The sequence below is a fragment of the Larus michahellis genome, chromosome 7, assembly GCF_964199755.1.
Source record: "Larus michahellis chromosome 7, bLarMic1.1, whole genome shotgun sequence".
NCBI classification, from domain to species: domain Eukaryota; kingdom Metazoa; phylum Chordata; class Aves; order Charadriiformes; family Laridae; genus Larus; species Larus michahellis.
Window position 1 is genome coordinate 54,828,987 of NC_133902.1, and position 22,515 is coordinate 54,851,501.

At 35.6% G+C, this 22,515-nt stretch overlaps 1 protein-coding gene across 11 annotated transcripts in view; it reads right to left on the reverse strand.

Annotated features, from left to right (window-relative positions):
* Positions 1 to 22,515, reverse strand: part of LRP1B (LDL receptor related protein 1B) — a 743,839-nt gene that overhangs the window by 183,393 nt on the left and 537,931 nt on the right. For all 11 annotated transcript variants that reach the window (XM_074595863.1, XM_074595857.1, XM_074595859.1 and 8 more), the window contains 5 exons: positions 12,131 to 12,271; positions 10,135 to 10,260; positions 8,246 to 8,377; positions 1,798 to 1,932; positions 1,252 to 1,381 (listed from right to left, as the gene is read on the reverse strand). In XM_074595863.1, coding sequence (XP_074451964.1) covers positions 1,252 to 1,381; positions 1,798 to 1,932; positions 8,246 to 8,377; positions 10,135 to 10,260; positions 12,131 to 12,271 — 664 coding nt within the window. The remainder of the gene's footprint in view (positions 1 to 1,251; positions 1,382 to 1,797; positions 1,933 to 8,245; positions 8,378 to 10,134; positions 10,261 to 12,130; positions 12,272 to 22,515) is intronic.

The following is a 22,515-nucleotide window of genomic DNA, read 5'->3' on the forward strand; positions in this document are numbered from 1 at the left end:
GACAAAAATATAATAATTAATTCAACCAGATCCTGACCAGGATCGGGAGAAGATCCTACCCTGAAGAACAGCATTAATCCTCAACTGTGAGCAGATACTGCCACGCAACCAGTGCTGCTATAGGAACAGAGCTGTAATGATTTGTGGCAAAAGCTATTACATTATGCAGAAAATAAAACCAGTTATTGCTTCCACCTTCATTCTAGTCTGAAAAATACACAGACCACTATGTCTAAATTCTCATAGAAGAAATCATGGCAAAGATCCAAACGGCATTTTGCATCGCTGGTATCAATCCGGCCTCAGTGAGAAGTCAGAATTCTTCATTACTATGGCTGCAAACTCCTCTGAGTACAGAGACTGCTTTCCTGAAAATAGCGAGATACTGTTTTGATTGAATCTGGGGGAAATGAGCTACAGTGTCATCTCTGGCTTTGGGGGCAGGTAGTTGCTCAAATACTTCTTTAAGATTTTGATACACACCATTTCACGCTTCGGTTTTAGCAGGGTATGCGTAGCAGTTAAATCCACTGAGTCTTGCTTATATGCCTTTTCCTCAGAAAGTACATTTCATACTCCCCTGACAAAAAGACGGGAATTCTTTGCAGAATTTACTGCTTTTGTTTTAGCTGTACCTCTGCTAACAATAGCTTTGGAGCTGAAAGGGGACAGAAGGTTTTCTATCTCTGTTAATGCTGCAGCGTAGTCCCTACTCTCAACAAACAGTTGGATGAATACAGGTGTCATTTTTGACACCCCTTACTCTGCTACCCACACGCTTCATCTCCTGTTACTTTCAGCCACCCTGGCCAATCTCCTTGGTGGTTGTAGTGGGATGTTACATGCTACCAGAATTTATAACAACCAAATGATTTCATCATGATGTTGAGGTCTTCATTAGCTAAATGTGACTTCCTTGGGTTTGCTGGAAACTTAAGCACAGATTTAAGCATGCTTCCAAGCAATGTCTATAACTTCAGTTGAAATGATTTTGGTAGAAAATGAAAACTGTTTTTCAAAGAAAGTACATTAATTATGTCACGTATACAGAGACCAATGAAAAACCTCAGCATATGATAAGAATACCACTTCCTTCCACCCATGCTCAGTTACAGTACAATAGTTTCACATACAATCCTTTGGGGTTTTATTAAATGCTTATTTATTAGAACAAAGGCCTTGATTTACTTAAGAGCTTCAGTGCTAGCATGCAAACTTTAAAAGAAATGCAAGTAGCCATGGACATGTTACCCTTTTTCTGGGTGTACCGCAATAGATCTTGGCTGGTCCAAACCCTGGGATATAATTACGTATCGGAATGAGCCGTTGAGCCTGGCAACTTCAATTAAGTTGAAGCCATGATCCGTCCAATATATGTTACCTAGGAAAAATACCTTGAAGTTACTGGAAAAAGAAAAGACTACTGCAAAGTGTTTAAATCTTAAGTGCGTAAGTTAGGACCAGAACCTAACTGCTGTATTTTAACTTATATGCATTTATACTTATTTGTAATTTCTAGTCCTATTCAGCCTTCCATTTTAAAATACAAACCCGTGTTCGTGGTTGTCACCGTTGAGACAGTCCATCTAAGAAATAGTGTCCAAGATATTTAAATAATTTTTCTGTCTGCAGTAAAACTGCAAAAACCATTGGTGGTATATTCAAAGTAAACTATTCTATACATATGGATATTAGAAATAACAGCTAAAAGCAAACCAAGTTATTTAGTCTTGAGCTGAAGATGCAGGAGCGCACTGTCAGAACTCATGACAATTCCTGAAGCAGGTTAAGACCTACCTGCTATCCAGTCCACTGCAATGCCTTCAACTCTTCCCAAACCATTTGTAACAATGTCTTCCTTCCATGTCTGGTCTCGTTTAGATCTGCTAATTTTGTTGAAACCCATGTCTGTCCAATAGATTGTATCATTTCCTATAAAATACATACCAGTGATTCTTAGATTAATTCAATTACTTCAGTCCAAGTACCTACAACAGTAACTATAAAACTTGACAATTATAACTTTATTAATTTGTCTCAGAGTAAACAGAAGAATGGTATCAAATCTATCATCTTTAATTCCTCATTCTTTTTCCTATTTTTTTATTTTATTTAAAATAATAAAATCAGAATTCTAGGTTTTCTAGCGGTCATTTAGTACTGCACGTATAACGCAATAGGGCCATGAGAACAAGACGAAAGCTACTACCCCGTTGAAGATCACAATAAATATATCGTCCTTTTTTTTCCTAAAGGCATAAGTCTTTGAAAAACTTATCATTTTGTTTATAAATCACCATTCCACAATATTTAGGAGTCTGAAAAACTACAGTGTAAAACTGCCTATACAGTCTTTTCCTTCAGTAATCACACAGATTGAATTTTGGCAGCATAAAAATAATTTAACTAGGAAAAAAAAAAGCGTGACATTTGAAGGTGATACACTGATAAAAGAATAAAAAATTGACCCTAGCCACAATTAATCTTTTATTGTAAATGTCCTGACAAGCTCTCACTAAGAGACTTTTTTGGTGTTTTAAGGCATTTCAGCTGTCTACCCTGCCATTCTGCTGCAGTTGGCTGTCCATAAGGCAGAAGAGAGGGACCATTACATAGTCTTAGAATACAAACCTGTTTTCACTGACCATTTAAACTCATCAGCCAGGCCGAGAATTTGGAGTGGCCAAAGCACAGACACGCACTCCTCTCTGCTGCCACAAAGCACCCTTGATAAAGAGATGGGGCAAACAGAATGACGACGTCCCTCAAGCAGAATGCTCTGTATTTCCATTGACAGAGTTCCGAGTTAGCAACGCAGATATGCTGCAACCCGCATTCTGGTTTCAAAGTCATCAGCTGGGGACCTCCTGAGTGAGCTATTTTCTCTGGGAAAGACATTTCTCAGAGATAAATAATATTTGTTCCTTCTTTATTTTTTCATACTTTATATATCTGCTTTTAATTCCATAAGAGAGAGCGCGTATGTATACATAATATATATTTCTATATAGAAATACAGGCATATTACATATATAAGTATATATAAATATTTATATAACTACATGTACAGACACACACATATATATACACACACACACACGTATGTCTGTATGTAAAGAGAGAAACAAAACTTACACAGGTAACAGTCAATTCCAAGACCAAACCAGTTTGGTACGCTCAAGAACCCTAGCCACATCACTAATAAAATGAATGACAGATTCTGACTTCAAGTATCCCAAACATATAGTTTGATTATCACATATGGGAGCCACGAATTTTGCTTCTTATTTCAAATGGGTACAAAAATTACACAGGTCTTAATACTAGCTGCACACACATTCAACAATAAGACACTGATCTATGACTGTGTGCAAGTGTATGCCAAATAGCCTTCACAGGAAAATGACATATACAGAATTATGACAAAGTCTTATCTGAAAGTACGTAGTTAATAAAAAAATATTTCTATCTAACGTGTTTACCAACTGGATAACACATTCTACAAGTGAATTTTATGTACTTCATATTCCATTTTAATTCACCTCCATAAGAATAAACCACTTTGTATTCATACTATGACTATTTAAGTCATCCACGTGAGCAAGAATCCACATAACAGCTTAGAAACTATTACAAGAACACAGAGATCTCTGTGGTTTCACTTCCATGACTAAATTTTAATGTATATAGCACAACTGACTTTGCAGTGCTGTTTTCTTAAAGAGTTTTTTTCAATAATCCAAAAATTCAAACAACTGGATTACCTGGATTTGCTTCCAGATAATCAGATGTTAGAGATAAAACAAATTTTTAAAAAATCACATTTCCCTTTAAAATATGTCATTACACAAAACAACCATTAAAAGTCTAAATTACTAATTTACTTTCTGTAAAATGCAGTGGTTTATGACACAGCTTTGTTTTGTTAATGATAAACATTTTTCCTTCGTACACAGTACACCTGACCTGAATAAAAACAGGTACAAAGCAACTAATGTACACGTACAAAAAGGGATGCTGAGGACACACAAAATCATGGAGCTGTGCAGATGTAACTTCAGAGATCTAAAAACACTTCCCAGTAATGAAGTAAAACACATCTTCAATATAAATATTACAGGCAAAACTAATTTAACATCCGTCAAATTGGATTTTTATTTAGTTGGTAGCGTTCCTGTAAAATGACCAGAATTTTTAAGTAGAATGTATCTGTTCTACAAACAAAAATTATGTAAGTAGTGTTGGGACTGGAACTAATCAGGGAAACTCGAGCAATATTTGCTGTGCTGAAGAAGTTCTCAAAGCACATGCAGTTCACTGCTTCTAGAAAAGTATCCTTAAAAGTAAACGCTAACAGCTTGAGTATGCTAAGATAATAATTACCCAACCATACACTGATATTAAACCTCAGCTAACACATCATTTCCTCAAAATTCTCATATTCTTTTATGGTCCTACGTCTTAGTTGTCTACATTTTGTATCCTGAATTAAATCTTCGTTAAACTTAGTTGTAAAATGCATTGACTATGACATTTCGATGTAATTGTTCAAAGATGCTCCAAGGGGGTGGGGGGGGAATCTTTTTTTTTTTTTCCCTGAAGTACTGATAAAGGTTATTTATTCACAGCAATGCAAAACTTTTCAGACATTATGTTCTGTCTAGACATTACACTGGAGAATATTGTTTTGATTTTTTCAGGTACTTCATGGAAGCTTAAGAAAAAAACCCAAACCACACTCTTTCTCTGTACAGTGTGAAAATATCCAAGCAATTAGTTGTCACCAAACTAATAAAGATGCCTGTGGGTTTCAAATACAGCATTTACTGAGTTTCAGTTTACACTTGGATACAGATGGTATGATCCAAATGAGAAATCCCTCTCATTTTACGGATACCTCCCACCTAGTACACACCTGTACATACACCATGGATACCAATGCCTGGAGGCACAATGAGACATGAGTAAGAGGAGGACAGAAAATGGAGACAAAAGCGTGGAAGAATACGTGACAGAACACCTCTGGGTTCCCAGCTCCCACCAAGTTCAGCAAAATTCAGTAAGGGAATGGGAAGACTCTGCTTTTCAAAGAGGTAAAATCTTGCAAATCTTAAGCTGTTTCTGCGATGAACTGCTGCAGAACTGAAAGGGGCTCAGCAATAACACTGTTATTTCAAAACTATCAACAATTTTAGCTATTACTCCACCTTTATGGAGGCTTTTCGGCACTAACAAAAACATTCCTGTAATCACTCCACATTGTACTTTAAAAAGACAAAAATGCTACTACTCATTAAGTAGTTTGTACCCTCTAAGTTAGTAGGAGTTAAGATAGCGTCTCCCGATGAACAGGATCACTTTCTTGGAGACTGTCCTGCCTTCAGCTGGGATGGAGTTAATTTTCTTCCTAGTAGCTGCTGCGTTTTGGATTTAGTAGTTCTACCCATCAATTTGAAGACGATCAAATTACAAATAAAAAAATGATGATGATGCAAATAAACACAATGCTCTCGTCTCTTCAATACTTAGAATGCCTTTGGTGTCTCAAATACAGTAGTGTCTCTCTGCCGTGCAGATTCTCCTCCAACCAGACCAAGCTTAAGTACGGAGTACCTCCCACCATGTGAAATAATGGTTACAACAAATGCAAACCAGGTACTAAGGAAAAAAGTATGATGAACTTCCTGGAACAAGGTTGACAGGAAAAAACAACGGGCGTTTGCATTTGTGAAGAAGTCTTCAGCAGCAGGGAAGAATCAACGCCATTGTCTTTAACAATAGCGAAATGAAAGGCTACTGGAATCACACTCAGTTTTATAAACCTACATCTTAAATAACACTGGCAACCCCATTCCCTAACGACTTCTAAAAAAGTCCAAAGGTCAAAACTACTCTTGTAGTTCTTTTATGAGAATTTAGAAGTACCAAGACATTTTTTATCCTAGCATTTATCCTAGCGCATTTATCTCCTAGCTCTTTCATGTCTGCAAAAAATATTGCTGTAAGTCTTTTAACTATGATACGCTGTACTATGAGAATATGTTAATGTATTTTAGCCACTCTGCACACCTAAACATTACTGAGAGTAAATCAGAATGTGGGAATGTTTCACGATTAAAAATGAAATGCAACCAATAGTCGCTAAGTGAAAAAACCCAAGAATAAATCAGGTCCACGTGCCTTCTGAATCATATTTGTTCATCAAAGGTTTTAGGAATGAATTCAAAAAATACCAAACTGAGAAAAACAATTGCTTTTTAAGCTGCAATACTGTTGAAAGCTGAACTGTAACTTTTTATAACACAGTATCCCCTCGTGATTTCACTGCTACAGAAGATTTAGATTCATGTTTAGCAATGCATTTGTCACTGTCAGTCGTATTCATGTTCCCTGTACTGATCATCACACAAGTGGCAAACCTCACTCAACTTCATCCTTCCTCAAATCTCATTTTTCCAAAAAGCTAAAATTTAGTACATGCATCTTATCCTTCCAAAATATTAATTTGATATCGACTAGTGAAGTCCAAACAAAGCTGTCTAAAGTAGGAGCTAGCATATCCTATAAGTAGACTATACTAAAAAAATCCCAAAAGCAAAGGAAACGCAAGATGCAAAATCCCCAATAAAATCCTAGAATCAGTATTTTAGAACAAAAAGTTCAAATTTTAGATTTCTGTACTGCATGTCGTAACTTTGTAAAGCTTGCAAGACTTGAATTCAAAAATGGTATTTTTTTGAAGGTAAGTATACTATAATAAAAAAATATAATCCCTGGAAACCCAATCGCATTGTCTTAGTACTCTTTGTCACAAACAGACGTAGCCACCACTTCTCTATCATCCTGTATCTTTCCAGGAACAGATGGAATCAGCTGCATCATAGTCTTTCCCATCTAAGATATGTTGTATAAAGGCATTGGCTTTTACGAGATTTTTATGTCTCAGTAGACTGTGACTGAACTATACCTAGGATATCATGAAAGCTCTGAACATTAGCTGTCACTGATTTGAAAGCAAAATACACAAGTATGAAGGCACTGTTAAATGTTGAGTGAACTTTAGATTTTGCTAGGCAGAGTAGAGGTGCAAGAGCATCAGTGAAGAACGGAGACCAAAAGAAGAGAAGACTTCAATGAATTTAACTCCTAACCCATTAATAAAAGTTTAGCGATATTTGTGTGATGAAGTAGACAAACAAGCATAAAAAGGTCTGGTTTCAATATGAAGCCATATATTAACATATACTTAAGCAAAGACTTAGGCTCTCTCAATGCAGAATTCCCAGGGAGAAATTATTTCAAAGTGAAAACCAATGGAGTATGACAAAATAGTTGTATGTTTCAGGCAGCCAGTGTCCATATGTATATAACATAGGTAACTTAAAATTTTATTTCTAAACTGCTAGTTTGTAAACTCAATGGGTAAAAAAGAAACAGCTCATGAGAAAATTGGTTGAGAAGGAAGGCTGGTCAAAGACTCAATGGGTTGAAAATATGGAGATATACAAGATGTCCCTAGAGGTATATAAAAACCGTGTAGATTTGGCACTTCACGGCATGCTCTAGTGGCAGAGATTGTAGGGTTCTTTTTGTACGTGTATGGTTGGACTCAGTGATCTCAAAGGTCCTTTCCAATCATGCAGATTCTACGATTCTGTGATTCTGTACACTCCAGTGGAATGGTACATAGTACACTTAAGATAGAAATGCCTGTTCTTCAGGCTGTTAGAGCATCCGCTACTAAAAGGAAGAAAGAGATAGAGAGTTGGCTTGTAGGCTTCAGTGAAGTTGCTGAGCTTTACTGGACAGAAAGAAAACAATCCCACACAGCTGTCAAAATCACCTGCTAGCTACAATTCATAGGACTAAGAAAATTCAGGGGAAAAAATGTCATGACAGGAACAAGCTTTTTTCTATGAAAATGGAACTAATGAAACCTGCTTTCCTATGGATTTGTGACCACTTTCTGTAAAAACACCCGTTTCCTACTCAAGTTTTCAGGGATGTCTCCACTGAAAACCAGCAGATAGTGCTGCTAAGGCGAGCTACATATACATAATACATTTTTCTACTTACCGTAAATAATAAACAGCTAGAGGTTAACGCTGTAACACACAATCAACTTCAAATTCCTTTAAACGTAGTTGTAACTACTTCGAAGGTTTAAAAACTGGGAACTTAGTTCATTTATAAGAATAGTATACAATATTTACCATATATACAATAAACTATACATAATAGTTACCTGCATGGAAGTCTATGCCCACAGCAAATGAAGTTCCAGATATAGGCATTAAAGCATCCATTTTATCATTTGGATCAAGAGGAATTCCTCTAATTCCTTCATGAACAGAATACATAAGAAATGATTCAATGCCTATGGGAAAAATAAAATAGCCAATGAGAGCAAAGCAGAGACTTCCCCAATTAACAAGACTTGAGGAATTAACAAGTACTAGACATATTTTTCCAATACTGCTCCATAGTTTCCAGAATGGTAACTCCACCCCTTTGAAAAAGCATCCATGAATTATTATGGTGTATTTCTAAGTAAACGATAAATGCAGTCTTATAAAGAGAAAGGAATCACTGTCTATTTCAAGCATCACCTTATAATTAAGTAATTAGCAGTAACGAAAATTAAAACTTGAGAAGAAAATGTTTTTGAATTATGAGAAATTTAAGCATATTTTCAGTGCATGTTTGCACTTTCTGAACATATTCAGCAAGAGACAATTTTCAAGAACTTGTGGAAAGAAGGACTCAAGACTGTAAATTGTCTTTTGAGGCATGGGAATTATCTCCCCGCATTTAGTCATGCACACTTCCTTCCCAGACAATAGAGAGAACAATGCAGCTGATTCATTTTAAATGTCTACTTTTGTGTTAGATTAATCACACTCCAGATCCACCTATTCCCATTAAGTAGGAAGAAATTCTAGTGCTTGCAAGTCTTGCTCTGTAGTCATTCCTGGTTGAGATGAATCACACCTAATTGTTGACAACCGAAATTAGAACAAATACTTTGTTGCCCTAATCCTTTCTTATATCATAACATTTCCTAAGTTTAAGGGAAATTACGCAGCGTGACAATATTATTGAAGAAGTCGGTCATATTATTGAAGAATTTTAACTACCATTCAGAAAAAAAAGCTTTTTCTTCACACCAATTCTTTGAAAAACGCTTTCTTTGTAAGGAGCTAACTAGTAGAAAACCCTAGGAATAGGGACTAAAAAGTTTCAGGTAGAGAATTAGAAATTATTCTTCAAAGCCAGAAGAAACCTAGTTCACAAATGAAAAGAACAATGCTAAACCAGTGTATGTACAGAACAGTACTTGTCAGCTTTTCTCCATGAGTTTTCAAGACAGAATAAAAATGTTTTTGACTCATGACCTCTCTTTAACTGAAGGAAAATTAAATCATAAAAAGATGTTATGTTCTAGAAAGTAGTATAAGTAGACATAAAGGAAGAATACATTTCAAATACACAACTTCCACCTGTTTTACCTTAACCCACAACTGACAGTTATAGATATCTGAAGAAGTAATTGTAACAGTAAAAATTACTATTTTGAAAACAAATAAAAAACCGTTAAGAACACATTATTAAATCACATATGAAAAGCACTGAAGAAGAAAAGCCACATTTATGTTGCTTAATTCTGCTTCCATGTATACTTTACTATTATTATAAGGTAGCAATCCCTCATAGGAATAAAAAATATTAAATTTATGCAACTCTAAGGCACCTTGACCATAAGGCTGTTTTGTATTATTCAAGGAAAAAGTAAGACTTTGGATGTAAGCTATGTTTTGATCTTTTACATATTTATACTGCTATTAACGATGGCTCAGATGGTTTGCTTTTCTGCCTATATAAAAAAAAAAAAAAACCAAACCAGAAAAATATTCCTCAGAGTTCCTATAAAGAGCTATGCAGATATAAATAAAGAAATCAAACACTAAATTTAAAGTCTGTCCTAACTGAAACAGACACGTCTCTGTTACTGCTTTAATGAAGCATATTAAGGATGGTTATTTAACTTAAAATTAATAATGAAAGTTTATTCACTCATTACGGTGTTTCCATAAAACTGAAGTTAGTTAAAACAAGTATTAAAAGGCATTTTACCTTTGCACGCCATGCGGTTTTTTTGAAGGTTGTAGCCTACTGTACACACACAAGTCCTGGTGGTTTCTGACGTTGGTAAACAAAGCTGGGAGCAGCCACCATTGTTTAACTGGCAGGAATTGCTACCTATAACATGACGGGACAAGAGACAAGAGGAAACAAAATTTGAACACTGCAATCCTGACTAAAAACGAGTGTTGGCATCCATTTATTAGTATTACCAAAAGCAAATTTTGTTCAACTGTCTTTGAGAAATTGAGATATGCATAAAATATTTCAGGTTAGCTACTGGTCATGTACTCTTCCACGCTTCACAGATATGCTCCGATGTGATCTCACAGATCCACGCCCCTACTTCTTAATTAAAATAACATTCGCTTTAAAGTAATAGATGAACACTTTTTAATAAGATTTGTAATAAACATTATACACAGTACAATAAACACATCTCAGAAATTTGAAGCTTCGTGAAGAAACATTTAAGTCTACTAAGACATTCAAGGAATTAGTTGATTGCAAGTTACCATGTCCATATGAATCAGAGTGCTACTTGTCACATTTCTTTTTGTATTCCTCATTTTGAAGTAGAAAGCATTTCTTCATCTAAAATCATAAATGTTTTCTAACAATCCAACCATAAAAACGGAAAAAACAGGTGAGGTTTCAAAGCCTCAGGTATCCTCAAAGGGACAAATTGTAGAGTGAAAAAAAAATAATAGAAATCTAGGATGCCAGATTCGTATACAGAGAAATCTGTAAGTGCCCTCCTCACATTTGCTCTCATGCCACTTTGATTTAATGAAATGCAATATGCATACAAAATATGCAAAGATTCTTTAAAAAAAAAAAAGTGCAAGTGTAAAGTTGAATCCCATCTACAGTGTTTAATACTTATATCCCAAACCCTTACATTGCTCTGTCAAAATATAGATCAGCAAGGTGACATTTCACCGCGCAACTTCAGGGCTCTCGTTATGGTTAAAGTTCAGTAGTACAAAAAGACAGAACTGTTCCTTTTCTTGACATTTTACAATGGAAGATGCGTATTGATGCCTGAGACACCAGATATTGCTAACGTTTGGGCACCCATGAGGCTACCTGTATGTCTCCATGGTAGGGAGTTCAAGCATTTTAAAATGATGCAAACATTACTGGATGCCCAAATTTTTATTACTTACTGTTCCACCACATTTAAAACTAAAGGCAAGACTGGCAGAGCACCTTTGGTGTTTCCTAGATTAGGTAAAATGGCAAGTGTTCCCAGCAGTGCTCAATATGGAACTGAATTAATGTACTCTGTACAAAGACTACTTATTGTCCACCAGAGATCAGGCAGTTTAGCTCCATCCTGTGTTCTTTCAGAAGCCTCTCTGCAAAATGTAGATCCCAACCTCATCCCTTTCAGGGCAACCATCAATACTTTGAAAATAGCTGGAATCAGAAATAATCTCTTTCTAAAGAATCTCCCAAAAGTCTTCATCTCTGATCTCCAAATTCATAAAACTGCGTGTATGACCTCAAATTACACTTTTTCATATTATCTTAGCTCCCACTTTCCCAACTAAGTTTTGCCAGTATTAGCAATATTCCCCCATTTTTCTCCTGTCTCACTTTTGATTTATACTACTGTCACCAAGAATATTAATGAATTCTCTCATAATACTTCACTTACTTAAAATTCAATAATTTGAGATGAGGTTCACACAATAACTGGGTTTTTTTTGACTAAAAATTTTAAACTTAGATTATCTCAAACTTCACTATAGTTTAAAATTCAGAAAACACCTTATAAATTAAAATATATCAGGCAGATATTCTAAATAAATTACCCTATTATATTCAGTAATTTATTCAATAATAAAATATTTTATATTATTTTATCACTGAATTACAATGAAATACATATTCTTTTGTTCTAGCCACATTTGGAGAATAACATGCAAAAAGATACCAGGCAGTCTAAAAGCTGGTTAAACATGCTTAAAATTTAACATACCTTGCTGCGCTGCTTTATCGTACACTTTCATATGTACAACACCTGAAGTTTTGTTTCGCAGGACAGTTGGGTTTCTTCCATCTTTTTTGTTACAGGTACCGATCTGAGCTAAGTTCTGGTCTGCCCACCAAAGCTTCTTATCTGTCAAATTGTCAAGTTTTAAAAATTAAGAGGATCACTACCAAATTATATATGTTTGCAACCTAAGGCGGGAAAGAGCTTTTGAGGTTAATTCTCAGATCAATTTAAAGGAAAGTTGCTCAAAGAATAAATAATGTAATTTTTTTTTTATTTTAAAAACAGAAATTTTGGATTTATAATTTTTTTTTTCCTCTTTAGGTGATAGGTTTTCGCACATTTTTAAAAACTGAATTCCCAATTCAGAACTGAAAATTACAAAACCTTATTCACAGATCATAAACTACTACCACACTGGGATTGTTCTCAAACTTTGCTCTATCTGTTCATTATATACATAGAAATGACAAGGACTCCAGTTCCAGGTTTTCATTGCTTGATTTCAATGTTTGAATTAATAAGTATGACAGTTATCATAAAAATCACTAAGGATCTTGTTACTGTCTTAAAGAAATTATTAAAATTACCAACTTACATCAATAAAAATTTTTTCCATCATAATTTACATAAGATTTTAAAAGAATAGAAAAAAAAATGAGATCTGCTATGCACATAAAACTTCAAACCATCCTTCTCCATCCACACCTGCAGAATACTTGAATCACAGGACCGGTCAAAAAATTACGACAGAATTCTCACTTGCTGCACAATTGCAGTATGTGAACATATTTTTCAAGGGTGGGATTTCAGGTGGCTTGGTCATAAAGATTTCACTTAAATTCAGCCAGGATTCTAAGTGATATGAGGATAGAAATGCTAAGCTTGGTCACATTGCCGTGGCCATATTGGTTACTCTGGATGGTAAATTTTCATTAAAAAAGAGACAGAAATGTCAGTATTAATGTAAAGATAAACTTCATAACAATTTAAACAACAATGTACAAAGACAAGCAATTTTAAAGACATTTCAAGAAACTGAAAGGTATACATGAGATCTTTATTCTCTACTTCACTCACGTCACTTCAGGAAAATGTTATTTTTGATGCCCCATTAACGTAATTTAAATATCAACATTAGAGATTGCTTTAGTTTTGTTCAGAAATATACAACACGTATCAGTCTTATTTATCAGTTTGTCATTTTGAGACTTTGACTCATTACCTGCTGGAATTAATGAGTCTCTTCAGTTAAAGAGCTTGATAGTCTTTTATTCATCTAATGAAAGCTAGTAAGATGCCGCCATGTCAATTGTTTACAATTTTGTAAGGTAATAATCTTTACTACTTTTCTTTAAATCTGTATTGGGGTGGTATTCCTACCAAGTTTTGAATATTTCATGTTTCATACCATCACTTGATATTGTACAAATGGGCTATAAAATAAGTCACAAAAACCACAAAGCTAAAAGGAAAAAGCAAGGACGACCTATCAGGAAACACAGCAAGAAGAAATAAAGCAAACGGAAGAAAAGAATATTAAATATACTTTTTTGAAAGCCTTCCCAGCACTTCTCATAGAAAATCTGTATTCCCTATTGCTAAGGCTTGGAAGACAGAATAGGTTAAAACGAGGGGAAAGCAGAAGAAATCTACAAACGCCTTTCACTCTCTTGGTATTTCATTCTGCGCATATAAAAGGCCACATTTATTAGCTTTACTGTAGCTCTGAAGGATGACATCAAGATCATTGAACTGCTTTTTACACCAGCTACTTCCTGTCAGTGTTTGGATGAAGACACCAGGGTGACGATGGAAAAGCTCTATAGTATGGCACTGCTACTTGTAATGGCCATATTGTCAGGGACCAGAGTCGAGTGTCACGAACCGGAGGTGCCCAAGGACTGCTCACCCTTATGCCATATCTGAGACTATCACTACTTAAGAATCAGGGTACCGCAATCAGCCACAACATGCTTTTGTGACTTGCCAAGACTGAAAAAACCCCAACCTTTAAATGTCATAGAATCATCTAGGTTGGAAGGGACCTTTCAGATCATCTAGTCCAACCATTGTCATTGAACACTCAAGGTGGAGTCATTTGCTTAATGCTAACTAACATATTCTACAAAAATAACTTCCATGAGGTACATGGCGATGGTTCAGTTTAGAGGCAACTAAAGAATACGCTGATATTGCAAGAGCAGTTTTCTGAAAGGCAAGCAAACTTTTGTCAGATGCCAAAGAATAAGCACAGTAATGATGCTCACTGTCTCATTTTAACAGACTAAACACTAAACACTTGAGAACTTAAACTTGCTTCCAAAACAAGAACTCAGCTAACTTATAGCGACTGAATGTCACAGCGAAGAGCTCCTTACCTAACCAAAGCAAAGTCCTTCAGCTGTTTTTCCCCTTATAATATAATAGTTGCGTGTTTATCATAATTAATTTCAGCCAGCTTGTTCCCATTATTCATCAATCTCAATGGTTGCTGGAAGCAAAGCAAATCAGTCCTTTCCTGTCTGGGTGAGACTGAAACACAGAGCATACCGAACATACAGAAAACGCTTAGCCAATGCTAACTCTTAATGACATCCTTCTGTCATTGATAAAAGCATTATTTCAGCGAAGAACTTTCTGATGGTTCTAGCTGTAGACAAACAAATTCAATGCCAAGCACTGCCAGCTATTTCTATCAAGTATAATGGGAACAACACCATCCCGTATTCTATTTTTCACAGTAGAGGAATGAGATACTTCTCCTAGAAAAACAATGTACAGAGCTAGCACAACCTTTGTCAACATACAGATTTCCTTTTGAAGTGAAACCGAGAACACGCATATGCCATGCTTCCTTGACAAACTCAAAAGCCACCCCATACAAAATCTTGTCTGACCGAGCCCCATCATACTGCGAAAGTGCGGAATGATTGACTGGTTGAATCCCTTCGGTTTGCTGGCAGGCAGATGGCCACGCAGCACATGTGCTGGCCGGCACCTTGCTTCATGTGAGGCTCCAGAGCGGCAACAGCCTGTGCTTTGTTTTGACACAGAGAAGATGGGGAACAGAGTGGAGAGAAAAAAGGGAAATTTAAGGAACATGTGAAGAAAACTAGGTATTCTGATAGCAAATTGTGGAACTGTGAATGGGGACAGGCTCTACAAATTCTTGCAGTAGAGACATCTGTTGTGCAGAGGAGAAACTGGAGTGAGGTCTTAGGGTGAAAGAAGACGTGGGGTATTGCACTCGAGGTATTATGGAGAGAAGGTTATAGAGAGAAGCTGAAGTAACTGTATTACTACGATGCAGGAGACCTGAAAGCAGTCTTCACCAGTTCTACTTTTGCAGCAACAACTGCTGATTTGAGGCTACTTCCATGGAAAACTCTCAATTAAAATGCCTAGTTACATATGGAAATTCTACTGACTTTACTCTAGGGAAGAAAATTCATTTTCACAAGTGAAGAAAATTGCTTGTAATGATAAAAAACATTTTTTCATTAAAAACAAATTATAATCAATAACTAAGAAATCATGGAAAAAAAAAAAAAGAAAATCAGCCTCTACTGCCCAATGCATCAGAATATATTTTTGAACAGCTTTGATATCAAACTCAAACTTCAGTGAACTAATGGGCAAACACTGACACAGAAACCACAGCCAGTCCTCTGATTTCAAGCCTTTAACACAGTCCTCACTCTCTCTAGAGTAGAGACAGATGTATGATGGGATGGCCTCAGTGTTCCAGGTGCACAAATAAGTTTCCCAGTTGTTAACACACTTCACAGTGCCTCGTTTCTCATTTTCCTTGAATGCCAGAACACCCTACCTCAGTCCTTAAGACTTAAGCCCTTAAGTCCCAAGATCTAAACAGAACGATGACCTCCTCCTGGCTCATTGTGGGTTATCCATTCCTCCTGGCTTAGTCAACTCAATCACCTTAGTGACTGGCCAACGCTCTGTAGCTCGCTACTTGACTATGGATTTTTAAGTTACAAATATAAAATTACACTTCTGAGGATTTCTCCTATATTCCTATATTATAAAGAAAGTCAAGCTATTTTGTTAGTAAAATTTAATCAATCAAATAAAATGTAGTTCTGGTACTAGCCTTCTAGGAAGTCTCAGTAAAGAAACAAGGTTTCATTGGCTCATCTCTGTTCTATTCTCTCAGTTAACAGAGCAGTATAAGTGCAAGCAATTCCCTCCTGCTCTCAGTCTTTTGGAAAAGTAACTATTTTAAACAAACTGAATTAGCTAACATTTTAATATCATGTTACCTCAGACCTAGCTTTGACCAACCAGTCTTAAGGGCAACACAACGTAGTTTTGGTGCGGATGTTAAATTTAACCATGGAAGGAAAAACAACAGAAAAAGGAAAAGAAATCATAGCAGCAATTTGATCTCAACTTTTTCTTCAATTTGTCACATGTATTTTCAAACTGGAACAATATAAATGGCTATATAGAGGCAGTAGCACATGCTTAGGTTACTAAGAAACTATTGCTTTGCAGTGAGTTAATGTGTCACTCATGACTACATTTAAAGTATTAATTACTGTGAAATATAATCTCACAGCAATGTTCTACGTGAATAAAAAAGTATGAACAATTCCCTTTTTTCTCTAAATAGTTATGTATCTTCTATACATCTTAAATGAAATAATCAAATGGGGCAAGTCTGTATAATTGCAAGTTTAACATCATCAGCATTTTCATTTCAGACAGAAAAAAATATTACTGTAGATGAACCATAAGTAAAACCCTAGATCAAAAAAACCTTAAACTTCAGGAACACTGCCTTTCCAACAGATGTTGTATATTAGCTGAATTTCTAGTTCATTTTCTTTTCAGTTAAATTAATTGTTGCCTATGCTGTAGTTTTAATATTTAAATAACTGATTTATAGAGCCAGCCAGTTGAGTGTTTCGTGATGAAAGCTGCAGATTTGAAAAATAATTTCCATTGCAGTAACTGTAAAGAGTTACTGCACAAAAGAAAATAAACTCTGAAAATATCAAGGAAAAAAAAAGCATTTACTGAGTAGTCTTCACAGGTATATGATGAGACAACAATCTATACAACAAAAATATTCTGAATATAAAGACTTGGAGACACAAATAGAACTCTCCAGTGAAATCTGTGTAAAATATAAAGGAAATCTATCATCCTATGCATCCAAAGGTGGCAGAATTAACTGAGTGAAACGATCATCCTGTGATATCAATCTGCTAAATTAATAGTAGCTTGCATCTGATTATGCTTTTTATCAGACAATCCTTAGAACAAGAAATTCCTGTGCTCAATTTTGATGGTGTGAATTATAACAGAAAGACAAACGTGAGAAAAGAATATAAAGGTGACTATGTGGCATAATCCATTAGTGAAATCATGGGAATTCGCCTTCTTTTTCTTTTTTTCTGTGAGATTATGACCCACAATTATGAATTATATATCCTAAAGGTTTAGGATAACTTTTTCAAAGAAAATACTGTATGCGAAGAAGTGATTTCATTCTTCAAATCACCCATTTCATCATGAATCAGAATGGCCCATCAAACAATTCTGGTAATGACTGCTGTCTTGTGCATAGCATAATGCAACTATACATTTCACATGTCCAAACTCATCCATAAATTTAGAGGAAGGAAGCAAAACACATACAGTTTTGGTGTTTTGCATCACTTCAAAGCAGCAATCAAAAACTTTGAGGCATTTCTTTAGTATTTAGTGCAAAAATTCATGCTTGGCTATGGTTCCAACAGTTCCCAAAACTGCAATCTGCTGACCTGCCTGTCTCTTTAGGGAAGGGAAATAAACAAAACCCCCAAATTACCAACTTTCCATATTCTTTTACTGACAGATGAAGGCATGGTGTGTGCTTAAATCAAGAAGTTCAATAACCAACAATTACCTACACCACAAATAGTCTCCTTTCTCCCCTTTAATACTGGTATAGAGCAAAACTATTTCTACAAAACCAACCGAATGTCCCATCATGTGGCTCTTTTGCTTACTGAGCTACTAAATGAGACTATTGCTACTTTTAACATACAGTTAACAGTATCTAGACAATTTCCATCAATGGTGTCAGACGTGTCAGATAATGAAGTTCTTCTTTCACTCCCTTCACAACACCAGAAACCGAAATCATCACAGCATAAACTCGTTACAAGTCCTTGAAGTACTTGACTGTGAATACAGAGGTAGTTTCCTATGCCGCCTATATGATCAAAAAGAATAAATCACTAGTGAATACTCAAAATGCACTTCATAATGACTCTTTTAACTTCCTCTTCCATCCTTGTTAAGATGGCACCTGCACAAACATTTAATTAAAAATATAGCTTACAAAAATCTTACTGAACTAGTATTTGTTCTTCTGTTACATGGAGGCTTTGTATGGTGTACTACAAGTTTTAGCAAGATATATGGATACAGTATGGAGAGTTCAATGAGAAACACAACCTGAAAATTCAAGTAAGGTGAAGCTCACGCAAATCCTGACAATTCAGGTATATTAACCAAAAGAAAAGAAAAAAAGCCCCACAAAAAAGCCCCACCCAAAAAAAACCCCAAACACAAAAACAATCCCAAACAAAAAACAAACAAAATGAAAACCAAACCAAAAAACCAGCCCACAAATTCTGAAGTACAGGTATCTTGAGGACAAACCTCTTATGGATACATGCCACAAAACATGAAACGGTCACAGCTGGCCAGTTATGCCCAAAGACCTAAAGAACACAGGTTTTAATTGTTCAGAAACTGCTGGGTGGCCAATATATGCCACAACACAGCCTCACGCCGAAAAACCCCAACATGTCACACTGCTATTTTTGACCACAATTCCAAGGAGAATTTTAGACTATTTCTCTCAGTAGATAACTCATCTGTGATTTCTAATATTAGGATGAACTAATCCATTTCTATATTCATTTTAAAATATACTAGGTGATTTTACAAAATGACGTGACTGTAGCATAAAGAAAACTTACTTTCACAAACTGGGGAAGAAATAACACTATCTGAAACCTTTAAATATCAACCTGAAGGTAAATCATTTTTCCTCGATTATGCTAACAAGAGTGTTGTTCGATCACTAATTACAATCTTGTTGCTGAAACTGGGTTATAATATACATTAAAATTGTTGTACTTATCCATTTTGTTGGGTAATTAGCATTAAGCGCAGCAACATATTGGGAAACAGCAATTTCAAATGCCCCAAATTGCTACACTAGCATTGTGGACAGTCCTTTGGAGATTTCAGGCAGTACTCTGAATGCAAATTTTGATGGGCCATTAGTTTTCATTAATGGTGGTTTGAGTATTTATGGAAGACAACTATGTACTGTACTTAGAACTGGGCAAATTGCCTAGATATATTTCATATATTAATGCTAATGTAATGAATGGTGTTACGGCAATTAGAAGACTGATGACTTGGAAAATTAAGGTGTATGTATTTGAAGTTTCGTGATCTAAGCAGCCCCCTTCACTTCGCAATTATTACATCCAGCAAAGTCAAAGCTCCCACCATTTGAGTTACTAGAAATGCTAATTTTGAAACTTTATTGAGAATAAAACAAAAATCAAATAACCAATATATTATTTAGCCACATGATGAAAGGAAATGGCATCACGACTATATTTTGGTAATATGAACCCACATTTTCTGTCTAAAATGAAATATTGCCATTGTTACTGTCTATTTTGATTTTTTGAAAATACACCTTGATGGCAGTATTCTATACAGTTTGTGTTCAAAAGACATTGTTCTAATATCTACACTCCCATTGAAAACCTCATTATATGCCTGATTTTGTTGTATTGCCAATTGTATTTTTTTTTTCCTGAATTTCAACAGAAATAGCACTTATACACAGATTCATTCACTTCATGAAGTTAATCTATTTTATACTAGTAAACAACAACTAGAAAATGGTATTACTTAGCATCACGGAATATTTCCTTTGAGATTTTTTTAAAAAAAAATCACCAGTGCACAACAAATTACATCCTCACTATATACAACCTACATCATATTGCTGTATTGTAGTGAAAGTAGCTGAATATTTTGTGATTTTGTGTAAACCATTTTTATGTGAGGACCTCATACAGAATCCAATCAATACCTCCACCAAAACTGCTGACAGGAGCCTTCAATACCTTTTTCTTCTCAGCAACAAACGTACAATAACTAATCAATACTTTTCTGGCAGTGCTTAGTTTATGACTCAGAGCCACATGTCATTCAAGAAAGAATACACCAGTTTGGAAATACATTAGATGTTGCTGCAAATTCCTTTGTAATACAAATCTTGTAATAGAATGGCTCTGCTCACCAATCCAGAAATATATCTAGTTCTCACCACGAAGGTAAATTTACAATCAGTTTCAGTTGCAGTCAAGGAATCATTTTCATTTTCATTAAGTATCTTGGAAGGCAGGAATGGGACTTCATGCAGAATGCCAAACACTTCTATATAATTTGATTACATGCAGACACTGGCTACCAGGAAAACTGCTAAAATCAGATGCTTCAAATGATATATTAAACTCAAACCTGAACACAAATATAGGAAGCATTTTCTTAATGTTGAAAAGAGTATTTCTCTACCCTAAAAGAAAATCAGCCGTTCTGTCACATGGAACACCCTGAGTTTCAAAAACAGTGGCTGTATTTGTTATCAATTTGTAAATGGCATCAGTAATGGGTGTTGAAAATTATGCATGGCATAGGGTGCTGCGAATTAGACAAGCTTTTAAAAGACCAGAAGAAAATTCAGAGGTTTTTGAACAAAATAAAATGAGCAGTTATCATAGTAGCAGAAGAAAACTACCGTTGACCAAATGCAAGACAATAAACAGTGGGAGGTACTAAGCAAAGTACTCACGGGCAATTTTGAATGGTAATCTAACTAAAAATGACTGATGTTGCATTCACTGACTTTTCAGGCAGTGAATGTGTATTTGAAGAAAAACTGAGAGAAAAACTGAGTAGAAAACCAAATGTGACTTCATCATGGATTTATAGCAACATCTTTGTAATACCAAATGGCAAGAGTAAAAATAAATTTCTGTAGGCATGAAAAAATAGTGATTTTGTACGTATTCAAATGTTTTATTTTCAAATGGAATATAATTTTCATCCCATCTATATCATGCTCAAAAAGAGGTAGCAAAAGCAGGCACCCAAAGACTAGAAATTTTGGAGCTCAGCATATGAAAAAAGAAAGTTGACTGACACTACTGAGTACAGAATCAATAAATTAAAGAACCAAAACACAGAAAGATGTAAATTGTATAACTTGTTTCCATTTCCCTCAAGGATAAACCTGAGAGTTGCTTTGGCACCAACTTGTTTGCTGACGTTATCATTACCTTCTATACGCTTCCACTAAAGGATGTGATTGTAGGAAAATGTTAAACAGAGTCCGGAAAGGACTAAACAACAGTAAACACCTGAAAGAGTAGTGCTAACTTCCAAACAGTTTACAACAGCTAAACTGCAACACTAAGGTAGAGGGATTGAACACAATGAAGTACAAACAATGAGGAGACTGAGGAGTAGTACTAGAAGGAAGTGGCATTTGGCACTGCCTGGTGAAGCTCTGAACTACTCCATAAACTATATTAAAAAGCAAAACAAAACTTTACTAAGTTAGCTAGTGTTATTTACAGAGTTCACATCACAGAACATAGCCAAGGAGTGCCTAACTGCTTCTCCTTTCTTTTCCCATTTTGAAATTAACAGAATCAAAGATGTGGATAATACGGAGATATAAGAACAGCACAGAAGTTACCAAAGCAAGAACGAAGTCAGTCTTCGGCCAAGCCTCTGTCAGTCATTAGTTCTGAAAAATCTTCTGGAACATAAACTCTAAGATACAGCACAAAACACAGAAAACTAACAGATCTTCTGACAGTTTCCAGCGCAAAAGGCTGCCCAGCCAAAGAATGGAAGACACTAGCTCCTCATGCAGACTATTGGATTATCCCCAGGTGTCTCTAGGAGCTTGTGCTTTCTGATAAGGAGACTCTGAGGGCTGGGAAAGATGCTAGTAAGGAGATGCTTTACAAACGGTGAAAAAAAATTTCAGAAGCAAGAAGGACTGAGGTGCTAGAAGAGATCACTGCTAGAATAAATTTATTAGAAATTCAGCAATTTTTCTGACAATCGCTTCTCCCCTAGTGCACCTGCCCTTGGCGGGGGGCAGGGGTCATAGGAACTGGGGCTATCTCGGATCACATTACTTCGTCCCTTCAATCCACTGAGGTTCCCTCCTCCGTTTTCTTGTTTTAGCTCTTCAGCCTGTTATGGTTTGAAGACACCACAACAATTTATTATCATTTAGGCAATTA